Here is a 13,251-nt window from a genome sequence, read left to right on the forward strand (position 1 = left end):
GAAGCTGCAGAGCCTTGAATAACGCATTAAAACATTCCTAATCTATATTTGTGCTAAGCCTGAGACTTTGCCACCGGGGCTCAGTAAGTAATTGAGCCGTTTGCCGTAGAAGTCGGAGGTTATAGCCGCTCTAACACATTGAGAAATTACTCCGAGCCTCGGTGAGATTAAAGCGGGCTCAGCAGCACTGTGCTGTCAGAAGTGGTGAGAAGAAAGCTTAAGAGATGAAAGAAAGAGTTCATACAGTTAGAAGAAACTCTGACCCACAGAAATGTGCAAAAGTGACAGTTTTGCAGCACTGCATCATCAAGAGAGACTTCATTATAACTACTCGTATACTATATACACGTACATTGCCTTGTCTTACATGCTTCACCATGCTTTCAAACATCTTAGATATCATGCATACAACTGCCTATCCTGTAAGCTTAGAGTGAGGGAGAAAAGCCTGGTGAATTCACTGCCACCCTCTCTGCATGGAAGGGACGTGGAAGTTGTTGTGTGTGTGTGTGTGTTTTTTCAAGCAGCTGTCCAGACGTCACCTGCAGTGACAGCAGGCAGGGGGTAATCACAAACCACACACAGGCCTATATCCATTAAAGGCCTCACACTGAGAGGCTGACACTGACAAGTGGGACGGCTTTCAGAATATCACACCCCACCCCGGTCTCTAACCATCCACACACACACACACACACACACACACACACACACACACACACACACACTAATAAATCATCATCGTCGTCATGATTTATTTTCCCAGGAGTGTGTCTCCCATGCATGATTAAATGTTATTACACACACAGGAGCAAACAGGACTACACATGGCCGCGACAACCTCTGGTGAATTAAGTCAAATCTGTGAGACAGCAGGACAGTGTGACCCCCCCCCCCCCCCCGTCTGTGAGGGGTGCAGTGTGGCGGAGGATGTGGAAACAAGGTGAAAGGTCAAAACCCTGCCTATGCATTGTAATCAGATTGGAGGCAGATCTTAATCAGTCTCAGTGCTGGCCTGTATTCATCGGGACCAAATGGCACTGACCCTCATCATCATAACCCAGACCCGGAAGAGACCTCACCAAGCAGCTGGCACACAGTTAAAAACAACAGATGAATCTACTGATGAGATTATGTTAAACATGTCTTTCATATAATTGTATACATGTAGTTCAATTAATCTGTCACTGATTCCAGCTCTTCTTTTAAGATTTGCTTTAAATCCCAGAAGTCAGGATCACTGTATAGAGGCTTACCAGCAGGACTGATCTATATTGTGAGCTCATGCATTATTCAGTAATGCACCAACATCAGGGCCTTGGCTCCACAGAGACGCCCACGCTCATTAGACATGCGCACAACCCTGATGAATATTAATACACATTCAAACCTCAGCATCGACTCAGCACCGCTCATAGCGATTCATTATTACCCAGAGCAAATGAGGACTGTGTACTCTTCATCAGGGAGGGTGCAGCATCATAGTATTTGTCAGAGCATTCTGCTCGTTGTAAAATGAGGGAGTAAATTCCAATTACAGAGAGAGTAAGAAAAAACAGATTGCATTCTTGTTGCGCAAGTCTCCCGAGTCACATTAGTTAGATCTCACAGAATCTGAATTATTGCTGTTTACTGTTAAAGCTCACTTATGAATAGTTGGTGTCAAGAAAATCTAGCTGTTTAAGTTCGATGTCTGAGCGCATCACAGGTGAAGGGATCAAACTGCTGGCCCAGTTACCGTAAGGAGTTTCTAACCATCAGGACACCTGTCTCCAACAGCTCATAGCCACTGTATTTCAATGAGTAATATCACCGATGTGTATCCAGTCTGGAGGCAGCGCCGATATGAGAAAGTCTGCAAAGCTAAATCTTCCCGGGATTTGATTCCTGCGCTGGTTGAAATGATCGCAGAGCGGGAGCAGGGATTGTGATGCGGCCACGTGGCGACAGTTTGAGAGGAAGGGGCCACCTGGCCGGGGATTGGGAGGCTAATTGTCCCTTTGGTATTAGGTTATCTCGACCAGCTCCTCTCAGAGCATCACACACACATAGTGACGAACACACACACATGCAAATCCTAACCACGATACAGACACTCTTCTTGTCTCACACATGTAAGTCTACACATAATAAGAGTGTGATAGGAGCATCGGATTCATGCGAGCAGCCTTCGGGGCGCACACACTCTAAAAGTTTCACACCCGCTTGCACACATGAACATTCAAGGTCAGTTCAGACACTGCTGAACACAGAGATCTATTTCAAATTCCGACCCATCTCTTTCTCATATTACACACACACAAACACACACGTATGTTCGTTCACTCAGTTCAATAAGAGTAAGAGGCCCACGCTCCTTCAGCGAGTATCCCTTTACTTCAGAGCTTTTATCCTTTCTCTAAAATGTCTCCTACCCGAATGTCCTGTGGGACTCTCCTGTTTTTTCGGATGGGGGGAGGGTTATGAGCCAGCAGGCAGGGATGGGAGGATGGTGTCAAACCTCAAAAGAAGAGGACAGAGGGTAAAACAGGGCAATAGATCGGGGAGTGAGGACACAGGTAGCTCATAGGGCTGATCGGAACCTTCTGGCTTTCGGTTTGTGACAATGTCTGCGAGTGGGGGAAGGGCTTGTCTCTTACCTCGCTCACCTTTTATATAATTAATGATGCCTGAGCAGCAGGAGAAGGCCAAGTAAACTTTCAGTACTAGAGCTGGTTTGGAAAAACTGCAAACATGGTGTCAATGTGTCACATGCTTACTTCAGTTTCAAACTATCGAACGATGAATGTGAAAATGTCAAAATCTCAGATTGATTTGAATTCCAAATTTCTACAAGTCGGTCATTTGTGCTGATTAGTCCTTGTATCCTCTTGAAGGAGAATCAACCCTAATCTAATGCCTCTTTAGAAAATTAGACTGTGGAAGCGCTTTGTCGCCATTGAATAGATTGCATCATGGGAGAGAAAATTAGGTCTCTGTCTCATTGGTGTCATGATGGCTGGCAGGCCAGTGCACTTGTGGCCTACTGCCCGGAGAGACACCTGGCACCTCCCTCTCAGACACGGACAGGCTCACACACCGAACACACACATGGCGGGTTCCACCAGATGGACGCGCTTTCTTATCTTGCTAGATTTAGAGTGTTTGTTTATGAGTCGACGTGGCAAAACCAGAAAAGCCAATCAATCACCGTCTAGACTGGTTTTGCTCTCAACCTAGATTGAAATAGTGGTCACAGCTCTCCCTCCTTTGGCCCCACAGAACAGCCAGATGGTGGAGCTGCAGAGGAATCAGCTGCGGGATGACATCAAGGAGTACAAGTTCCGGGAGGCTCGTCTGCTGCAGGACTACACCGAGCTGGAGGAGGAGAACATCTCGCTGCAGAAGCAGGTCTCCGTGCTCAAACAGAGCCAGGTGAGGACAGAGCAGTGCTGCAAGTCTCGGTCATGCAAAACAGGGAGAAAAAGGAGAAGCGGGTGGGGAGACGAAGGAAAGCAGAACATCCCCTTTATTAATACATTTCCCTCGGCTGGTTTTCATCATCATCAGGCTATTAATAAACCGGTTGCTTCAGGCATCGTAGCCTACTGTTTTTCATAAACATGTATACTATCCTACAGAATCTTGGTAGCCCCAGAGGCCTGCCACCTCCCTCACACCAGCTCTCGGGCTCTATTGTACTGATTAGACTGCTAAAAGTAACACAAGCCCCTTAATGTGCAGATTCAATTACGATAATAAAACATCCTCTGGTACAGTAAAGAGATAATTAGCTTATTTGTGTGTTTTATCCCAGACTCCTTAACAGCTATCCCTGTTCAAGACATAGATTCTAACACTTCATGTTACAAAACACACAGTTTATTCAAATGAGCTGAGAGAGAAAAAAACACACTTTGCAGATCTGCAAAAAACGAAGCAGATGAATTTCCAAGTAGGACATTTCCATATGATGGGGGCTTTTATGCTTGAGCTGTTAATTCTCTCTGTATGCCCCCGTCGTGCTGGATTATTTTTCATCATAAGGGGCATGAAACAAAAGCGGCTCCTTAGTTGAACAATATATTAAAGACCCCCAAATCCAATCAACTCAAAACTAAGTAGAACGCAAATTAATTGGATATTTTCTTAATTAACATTGTCTTGAATGTCATTCAGGGTTTGCCATACAGCCTCACAAGCTCATTGTCATTTGTGCTGCACCGAGTTGTATTTGATACGGAACACATTAAAGTGGCTCCTTCTCCTCCTCCGCCTCCTCCTCCTCCTCCTCCTCTGTCCAGGTGGAGTTTGAGGGTTTGAAGCACGAGATCCGTCGTCTGGAGGAGGACACTCAGTTCCTGAACAGCCAACTGGAGGATGCCATCCGCCTGAAAGAGATCGCTGAGCGTCAGCTAGGGGAGGCCCTGGAGACCATCAAGACTGAGCGTGAGCTAAAAGCGTCCCTGAGGAAAGAGCTTTCCCACTACATGAACATCGGAGACAGTCTGTATCACAGGTGAATAGAGCACAAACATGGTTTTCCCTCAGCTGCAGCATCTGGTCTATTAAACACTAAATAACACATTGTTCACTCATTTTCCCTCAGCCCACTGAGCATCTCTCTGGATGGCCTGAAGTTCAGTGACGATGCCGGCACCGAGCCCAACAACGACGAGGCTCTCCAGGGGTACGAGAACGGCTTCATCAAACTTGCCAACTCTATCGCTGAAAACAACCGCGGCTCCACGCCCCGGATGGACGAGCTGTTCTGTCCTATACCCAGCCTCGTGGACGACCTGCTGAGCGAACTTAACATCTCGGAGATCCAGAAGCTCAAGCAACAGATGCTACAGGTTTGTCTCATCACCATTGTTTGTGTGTTCACAGTGCGCTCCAGAGTAGCTCCCAGTAAATAATCACCATCCATTCACAGACAAGAAACAATCAATAAATCCAAGAGCCTCTTGTTGGGACTGTGATGTAAAATATGTGTTTCAGCAGTAAAGAGAGAAATAATAGGAGGCTGATGAGAGTCAAATGGAAATAAATCACCTTAACCATTCCCCTATATTTTATTTTCATGTTTCTAAGAGATTGGTGAGAAGCCTTAGATCATTTGATCATACCTTAAATACTTTGTTGTTCTTAAAACGCACCAGGTTGTCAGTAGTTATCACAAAATAACTCAACTTACTCATTTGAGTAGGTTGAGCAGGAGTGTCTGAAGGAGGGAGTGAGTCAGTGGAGTGTTTGGGCTCCATCCCGACTCAGACTGGTGCAGGGATCTTAATCCCCTTATGGCAAAGTTAATCCAGGGAGACACACACACACCCTCCAGGCTCGACCGGGACGCCAGACAGCGGGTGGTGGCACCGGAGGACCTGCCATCTGCTTGCTCATCACCCCACGAGCCCGCGGTTACGCCTGACTGGGCACCTAGGTTACCATAAAGTACTGGGAACCTGTGGATAATGATTGTTTAGAGGATTATGGATTTTTTTCCTCCATCTCCCTTCATCAAACATAAACATGGTTGCTGGATTAATGTGTGAACTTGAGGTTACCTTGGTGCTGCCTTGCTATGATCCCTGTTTTGGTTCTTGATCTGACCATTGTTCTGGTGAAGCAGGCGGACTGTGACAAAGCCCCGTGTTTGGCCTTCTGCCAAGTCATTCCACAGATTCCTGACAAGATCCGAGCACAGGAAACAGAAAGCTTCGTTTACTCATTCAGCCTTACTCTGCTGCCCCTCTACCTTAACACTTTCTATTGATTTGGTTCTCAGGGATCCATCCTGGAACTGGATTCCTCTGTTATCACCTGAGCCGTCTCTGGAAATCTATAGCTTCATCCAGACTGGATCCTAGAGGAATTTAATGGTTGTTAGGGTGTTAAACTTGTAAATATGTGAAAGGATCAGTGGCTGATTTATCATATTCTTAAGATTTGAAGATAATATTTTAAAATCTGCCTCTGAAATAGCCCAGTGCTTAAATCAGCACAACTATGTGTATGTGTGAAAGATGAGCCTCCTCGTGTCTAAGCCAGCAAATAGTCAAGGTCAACCTGACTGTGATGCCAGGCCACTGAGCAATGAGCATCACATACCTTGGCAGCACAAGCCTGACGGTGGCCAGAGGTATCACATGACAGATAATCCCCTGATTCAGTTTGATCTGTGAAGTTCAAAGCAAGAACGCCTTCGATATCTAGTTACCAAGAAATAAAACGTGAAATTAGATTTGTGCAATAACCTGAGAAAGGCCTCATATGTCTGTGCTCTTTGTTTGTGGTTCCTTGTCTCAGATGGAGCGTGAGAAAGTCAACCTGCTGTCCAACCTGCAGGAATCCCAGAAACAGCTAGAGCAGGCTAACGGGGCTTTGTCAGAACATCAGGAGAAGGTCAACCGCCTCACAGAGAACCTCAGCGCCATCCGCAAGCTCCAGGCCAGCAAGGAGCGCCAGTCCGCCTTAGACAACGAGAAAGAACGAGACAGCAACGAAGACGGAGACTACTACGAGGTGGACATCAACGGACCTGAGATCCTGGAGTGCAAGTACAAGGTAATTGTCCCCTGGTAGTAGAGAATGGACAGCACAGACTGTTAGATTACGCTGTAAATTGACAGATAATTCAGATAAAATCAAGTTAAGTCTGAGCAAATCAGATTTGGGTTTATTTATACGCCACAATCGATCTTTCCTTGCCAGGTTGCTGTGTCTGAGGCAGGAGAGCTGAAGGAGGAACTGAAGACTCTGAAGGCAGAGTACCAGGCCTGTCAGTCGCGGTACGATGAGGAGCGCACCCGTCTGGAGAACGACGTCACAACACTGGGAGCCAAGCTGGGGACTTTGGAGAGGACCAGTCAGGCAGAGAAGGATGAGAAGAACAAGCTGGAGAAGGAGCTTCGCAAGGTGGGATGTTGTGCTTGATATTGACGTCATCCTAAATGGTGGATGTCTGTGTTTTCAAAACCACTGTGAAACAAAAACGCGGCTAACTGATTTTTGTATCTTTATCTCCAGATAAGCGACGTAGCTGGTGAGTCCCAAGGTAGCCTGAGTGTGGCACAGGATGAGCTGGTCACCTTCAGTGAAGAACTGGCCACCCTCTACAACCACGTCTGCATGTGCAACAACGAGACGCCCAACCGTGTCATGCTTGACTTCTACAAGCAAGGTAAGGGCGGTCGGAGCAGCCCAGAGGGCCGCGGCCGCCGCTCCCCCATCCTGCTCACCAAGGGCCTCTTCCCCGAGCCCAGTAGGACCGACCTCAGCGACCCATCACTCTCCCCCCTGCCTTCTCCTGTATCCGACCACCGCCGCGAGCCTATGAACATCTACAATCTGGTGGCCATCATCAGGGACCAGATCAAGCACCTGCAGCTTGCCGTGGACCGCACCAGCGATCTGTCGCGCCAGAGGGTGGCCTCTCTGGAGCTCGGCACTGTGGCCGACAAGGACAAGGAGGCCTGCATGCAGGAGATCCTGAAATTGAAATCTCTGCTCAGCACCAAGCGGGAGCAGATTGCCACCCTGAGGACTGTCCTCAAGGCCAACAAGCAGGTCAGTTGCTCTTGTGTCTTTTACACATTCAACATATCTTTGGACCAACAGGGTATCACTACCAAACATTTGTCCGATTCCCTTGAAAGACAGAGACAGACAACAAAAGTGCCAGCTATTTCAGGTCGATTCAGCTGCTGCAGCAAATGCGCCGCAGACAAGATCTGTAACAAGCACTGGTGGAGCCAGCAGCCTCCACGGTGTCAGCTGCCCAGAGAGTCTGTGTTTAGGTTTGAAGAGCAGCCCTCCAAAGCACAACAAACCATAACCCAGAGGCACAGTGTGTATGCAGTTGCTCCAGCAGGCCTTTAAACTATGTGTGTGGTTACTCACTGACCATTACAACACCAACATGAAAGCCTGTCATAAACCACCCACCTTTGATTTCACAAGAGCAGCTAACAATAGTAGCTATAAAGGGCACAGGGCTAGTTTAATGACTTGCACGTGACCAAAAGAAATAGGTCATATGTTCCTTATTAACAGAGGTAGTCATCCTAAAACAGGAACTACACCCCCAACGTCTTCCAGCTGCTCTGAGCTTTTTTATCCCTCTCGTCCACCCACAGACAGCTGAAGTCGCCCTGACCAATCTGAAGAGCAAGTACGAGAACGAGAAGGCCATGGTGACCGAGACCATGATGAAACTGAGGAACGAGCTCAAAGCGCTGAAGGAGGACGCCGCCACCTTCTCCTCTCTCCGAGCCATGTTCGCCACACGGTAAGGGACACACCGCCACCTGCCCCTAGTGGACAAAAAAGATCCTGCTTTTCGCGTCGCACTAACATTTACCTGACATGTCTTTCAATCCTGTTTCAATGTTTGCCCACCTCACACTTCCAGAAGAGATTGATGTATAAGCTGTCTTTGTATTGTTATATACACCCACATGGTCAGGCATGAATCCCAACTGTGCCTTTATGCTTTAGATTAGGACAGCGGTATTACAATACACATTGTGCTCTTCCCTAAAACTACTGTATGTGCATCATACAAAGACAATGTAACCAGTTAAGCTTAAAATAAGATGATTATCATATTATAATCTAGGCTCACCAGATGTTGACTCTGTGTGTGTTACTGTATGTACATTGCATCTTAAAGAGGATTTTTGTTTGATTTTAAGAATCACGGCCAGAAAGGGATTTTAGTAGCTTTGATACAGACAGAAGGTATTTAATCTGGGTATCATTTATGTCACTTAAATCGTGTTTTTGACAAGTGTTTTGATTTGTGTATGTATGTGTGTGTGTAGTATCAAATGGGCTGACACACTTGCTAATCTTTTCTGATTCTGAAAAGAAGCCGGTCAAAGGTTCTGTGCATAATCCCACCTCAGTTTGGTCTGGATTACACATTCAGCACTAAACACATCGTAGACTAAGTGCTCACACACAGCCTGTTTGTTGTTTGTGAATGAATATTGAGGGTAGTAAGAAAACGAGCGACAGAAGATAATATCTATCTATATAATTCAATAAATAATAATTCTAGACAGGATTTTTTATGATTCCATAGTGGATGAACACTCTTTAGTGGCTTTGCTCTTGGTGGATGTGTTTTTTCACTTGTCCTGTAAATATCGGCTCTGGTCCAGATGGCTGAGACGCTGAGACAGTCTTTCCTGATGCATTTAAGACTCCTCCGCAATCCACAGAAAAGCTCAAGCTGTGCAGAGGGAAGGAGGACGAGGAGGAGGAGGAGGAAGGAGGGGACGGTTTTATAGAATGAAGGTTACTGAGGCTGCGGGGAATACGTAGGAGGCTCAGCACCCCCTCATCTTACCCATACAGTAATTCGATACCTATCTCTGAAGTGAAGTACGCTTTCTGGAGTAACTCCATATACCTGCAGAGTCTAATTAGCTATTAACAGGAGGATAACCCCTCTGTCTGCTGCCTATGTGGTTGGTGCGCTGCAAAAATAGATGGCAAGAGGCTGTAGATGTAATGCCACAGCCCCTATAAAGGGAACAGGATCCTACTTGTAAAAATAATATTTTTCAACCATCATTGTGACATGAGTGTGGTGAAAGTGTGAGAATCCTATGGACGATGCATAGCCATAGTGAAGGGTCTCTGTCCTTAAGCCTCTTTTGCTACAGAGACTTAAGATATTGACAACACATTGGAGCTAGCTCTTTAGCGCCTGCGTCATCACGCGAGTTTTTCGTCCCCGTGCATCAATCACCTCCCCCAGACGATGATGTTCAACAGGCTGCACCACCACCGCCCTGCAGCCCCATGTGTGATTTACATACAAGTTTGTTTTTAGGGATTCACGCATTGGTATGTAAATTCTGTCCTACACGGCACAGAGTTGGGTCAGGGAACTCTTTGAGAGGCAGAGGGGACTCGCCTTAGAGAGGTTTCCCACACTCCCCCACCTCTTTGTATCCCCCCTTCCATCCTTCCTCAGATCCAAACAACCGGTTCTCTGGTCTATCTGGGAAAGAAAGAGAGGAAGGGGGCAGGCGTTCAGTTAAAGCCCACTACAGGATCCTAATTTTACTTCTCTTCTTTTGTTCTTTTTTCATGATAATCACCTTTCTGACAAAGTCTGTGAAGGTGGATTTGTGAGAGTGTGGAGTACTCGGATACAAATGTGTGGTCTCGGACAAAGCGGAAGAGTGGACCTGAAAGAACGAGCAGGTTTTTGTGCGAGTCCTTTGTGGGATCTCACGCTGCAGCCTGAGTGTAGATTAATAAAGTTACTTGAGATTTGCTACGTCCTTTTCGTTCCGCAAGGATTTCATGAGAGAGAAGCAGATTGAATGTTATTCAAGTGTGTGTGTGCGTGTATGAGTTTGTGTGTGTCTGTGTGTGTGTTTCTCCAGCTGCAGTCTCTGGTGTCATATTAACAGTAACCTCCTCCTGCCTCTAGCATTCCTCAGACATGCCTCTACATGTCCCAGCTCCTGCATAATACTGATAAACAGTCAAACCATTAACCCGGGTCACGTTTTCTCCTCGAACACACACACCCTCAATCACCCTGCTCTTCTGTTGTTCCTTATATTTTCTCACCATCACTGCTCCTTCCATTCTGTTATTACTTCTTTATCCCCGTTCCCTCTGCGTGATATCCATCCCACCATGACCACCATGACCAATCGAGCTCCAGACAGGACCAGAGTGGAGGAGGTTGTGTGTGTTAGTGTTATTGTTGTGAAGGCAGTATTGATTACAAGCCATGTCTGCATGAACGTTGCATCAGTTGTTTCCTTTTGCAGCCACAAATGCCATTTGCTAAAGTAAATGTTCACAGAAAGATGTAGATAGTTTCTCTTTGTCAAATATGGTGTTCACTCCTCAAAAGGCGACTGGCCCCCCCTCAGCCATTGTGCCCCCCCCCCCCCAAACACACACACACACACACCCCATCAACAGCTCAGAAAGGCTCCTATTGTATCCCTCCAGTCCCCAGAATAGACTCTGGGGGTTTTTCCCGGGAAAAATGCACGCCCTCTCGCCCCCCATGCAAGAGCTGCTGAGCTGTCTGCAGGAGCACCAGCCACCCCCCTTGTACCCAGGTCGCCCCCCCCACCTCATACTGGGTTTAATGAAGCAACACTGATCCGTATTGTCTGGGTGTGTGTCCCGCTGGGAATCAAACTGCATACACAAGAGGGGAGGGTATGGTTAATGTTTGCATGGTGGTCTGGCAAGGTCCGAGTTCACATGGCTCCCAACCACGTGCAGCACCACTCACAACAAAAACATCTGATGTCACTGTTACTTTATGAGACTAGATTCTACCTTCAAGACTTAATTCAATCAAAACAAGAGCTTAAACTATAATATAACTCAGAAGACCAGATACCTCCACCAAGGGCTAAAGTTGAAATACAATAGAGCAGAACTGGATTTTTACTTCTCTTTTATTATTCTTCTTAGAAATCAAGGAAAATGTGGAAACATTACACAATGTCATAAAAGTGGAGACAAAAGAGATCTTGGATCCAGCCCCTGAGTTGTTTAATGGTAATCAATCAAATAGCTTTGTGTTATTTTAGTTACAAAACAGACAACCACCCAATACACAAACAAACAGACAGGGATGAAAGCACAACCACCCTGATGGAGGTAATTACAGGTTTCACTCTGTTCCTAGTGAATTTAGCATTTACCAAAAACACATTTTCATATCTTGAAAGAGGAAAGACAAAGGACAACAATCATTAAATAACACTGGAATATAGAAACTTATCAAATCCAAGTCATTTAAAGAAAATGAAAATCTATTTTTGCAGTTATTTGGTCAACACAAGTTTATGACTTTAAAGATATAGAAGGTGGAGTTTTATTTGGAGATTAATCAACTCACTTGTTTTTTACAGTGCAGACGCTCAAACAGTCACTTTCCAAAGACCAAACAATAACAGATCTCTCCTGCGTGCTGGGAAAATGACAGTTGCAGACGTTTGAATACACTGTTACATCACTTAAGAGAAAGTTGTTTTTGTTTTTCGGACCAACACCTCAGGTCGAGGCGGTCCCACATAAAGTAAATACTTTAATTCCCGACAGATAAAGGGAGCAGGGTGAGGCCACGTACCAGTTGAACTGTATCTAAATGTTTTTTTAATGATGCACAATTGGAGACCAAGGCGACACCTTCCAACACACCCCTCCCTTCATAAAGGTGTGTTCGTCAACACTGAGCCAGGTCGCTCATACTGCTTGGTCAGCAAAACGCTTTAGGTACAGGGATGAGCAAGATGGAGAGAGAGGAAGTGACTGATGCAGGCAGACGACATGCAGACAGCAGCGAGGAGGGGGGGAAAGTGATGGGGAAGATAAGAGCCAGGAGAGAGGATGTGATTGAGAGAGCTAGAGAGAGAGGGAGAAAGAGATAGAGAAAGATAGCAAAAGAGAGAGAGTGATGAATGAGAGAGCAAGGCAATGGAAAGGGGGATAGGTGGAGGAGAGAAGCAAGAAAATAGAAAGTGGGCATGACAGCAGATGGTGTGTGGAGATATGAAACCCAAACCCCAAAAAGCATTTTGGTGACCCAGTTTCCTACCTGTCCACACACTCCCACACACACAGACCCACACACACACACTCACTCACTCACAAGGGCACAGGGAGACGGGTGATAATGCCGCAGTGCAGCACCCAGTAACATGTGCTACAGTCTCACTTCAACTGGAAAAGTGGCGATACGGTGTGAACAGCTACAGCCCAGCACAGTGAACCATATTCCTCTCTTCACCATCTTCAGTTCTTCCCCCCCCGACGCTCGTCTTCAGTCGGCTGCTCAGGTGACGCTTAGAGGATATTGTCAGTGACCCCTGGGTTAATGCTCTCATCCTTTGTTTATGTTATCTATTCTTATCTTGCTCATAATATTCAGAGGAGCTTTGAGCTACATAGAGTTGTGGAGCACAGACAGAAGTCTCATCTGCTCATGAATGTCAGTCTCACCCTGATGCGGTGGTCATACAAGCCCCCAGAGCATGGATTTGAATATCATATTCAAGAAATATGTAATGAGATTCAACAAGTGAAGAGAAGATTAGCTGCAGACAGATGAGGAGATATTGTTGTTTTTTCAAAAATATCTGCTCAAATTATTTATAAAATTAGCTGTGAACATTGTAGTTGGTGAAATCTGGTGAAGGGCCCTGACACAGCTCATGAATTCCTTGAGTAAAAGAGCTGGAGCTCTATCTGTCCTGTGTGGCTCAGGGGTTCCAC

General features: G+C 46.1%; 1 protein-coding gene across 2 annotated transcripts in view; it reads left to right on the top strand.

Annotated features, from left to right (window-relative positions):
- Positions 1–13,251, top strand: part of LOC128442133 (protein bicaudal D homolog 2) — a 43,714-nt gene that overhangs the window by 24,369 nt on the left and 6,094 nt on the right. For both annotated transcript variants that reach the window (XM_053424400.1, XM_053424399.1), the window contains exons 3-9: positions 3,262–3,414; positions 4,284–4,498; positions 4,589–4,835; positions 6,289–6,546; positions 6,694–6,897; positions 7,009–7,548; positions 8,118–8,269. In XM_053424400.1, the coding sequence (XP_053280375.1) occupies positions 3,262–3,414; positions 4,284–4,498; positions 4,589–4,835; positions 6,289–6,546; positions 6,694–6,897; positions 7,009–7,548; positions 8,118–8,269 (1,769 nt within the window). The remainder of the gene's footprint in view (positions 1–3,261; positions 3,415–4,283; positions 4,499–4,588; positions 4,836–6,288; positions 6,547–6,693; positions 6,898–7,008; positions 7,549–8,117; positions 8,270–13,251) is intronic.

The sequence above is a fragment of the Pleuronectes platessa genome, chromosome 6 (assembly GCF_947347685.1).
Source record: "Pleuronectes platessa chromosome 6, fPlePla1.1, whole genome shotgun sequence".
Classification (NCBI taxonomy): Eukaryota; Metazoa; Chordata; class Actinopteri; order Pleuronectiformes; family Pleuronectidae; genus Pleuronectes; species Pleuronectes platessa.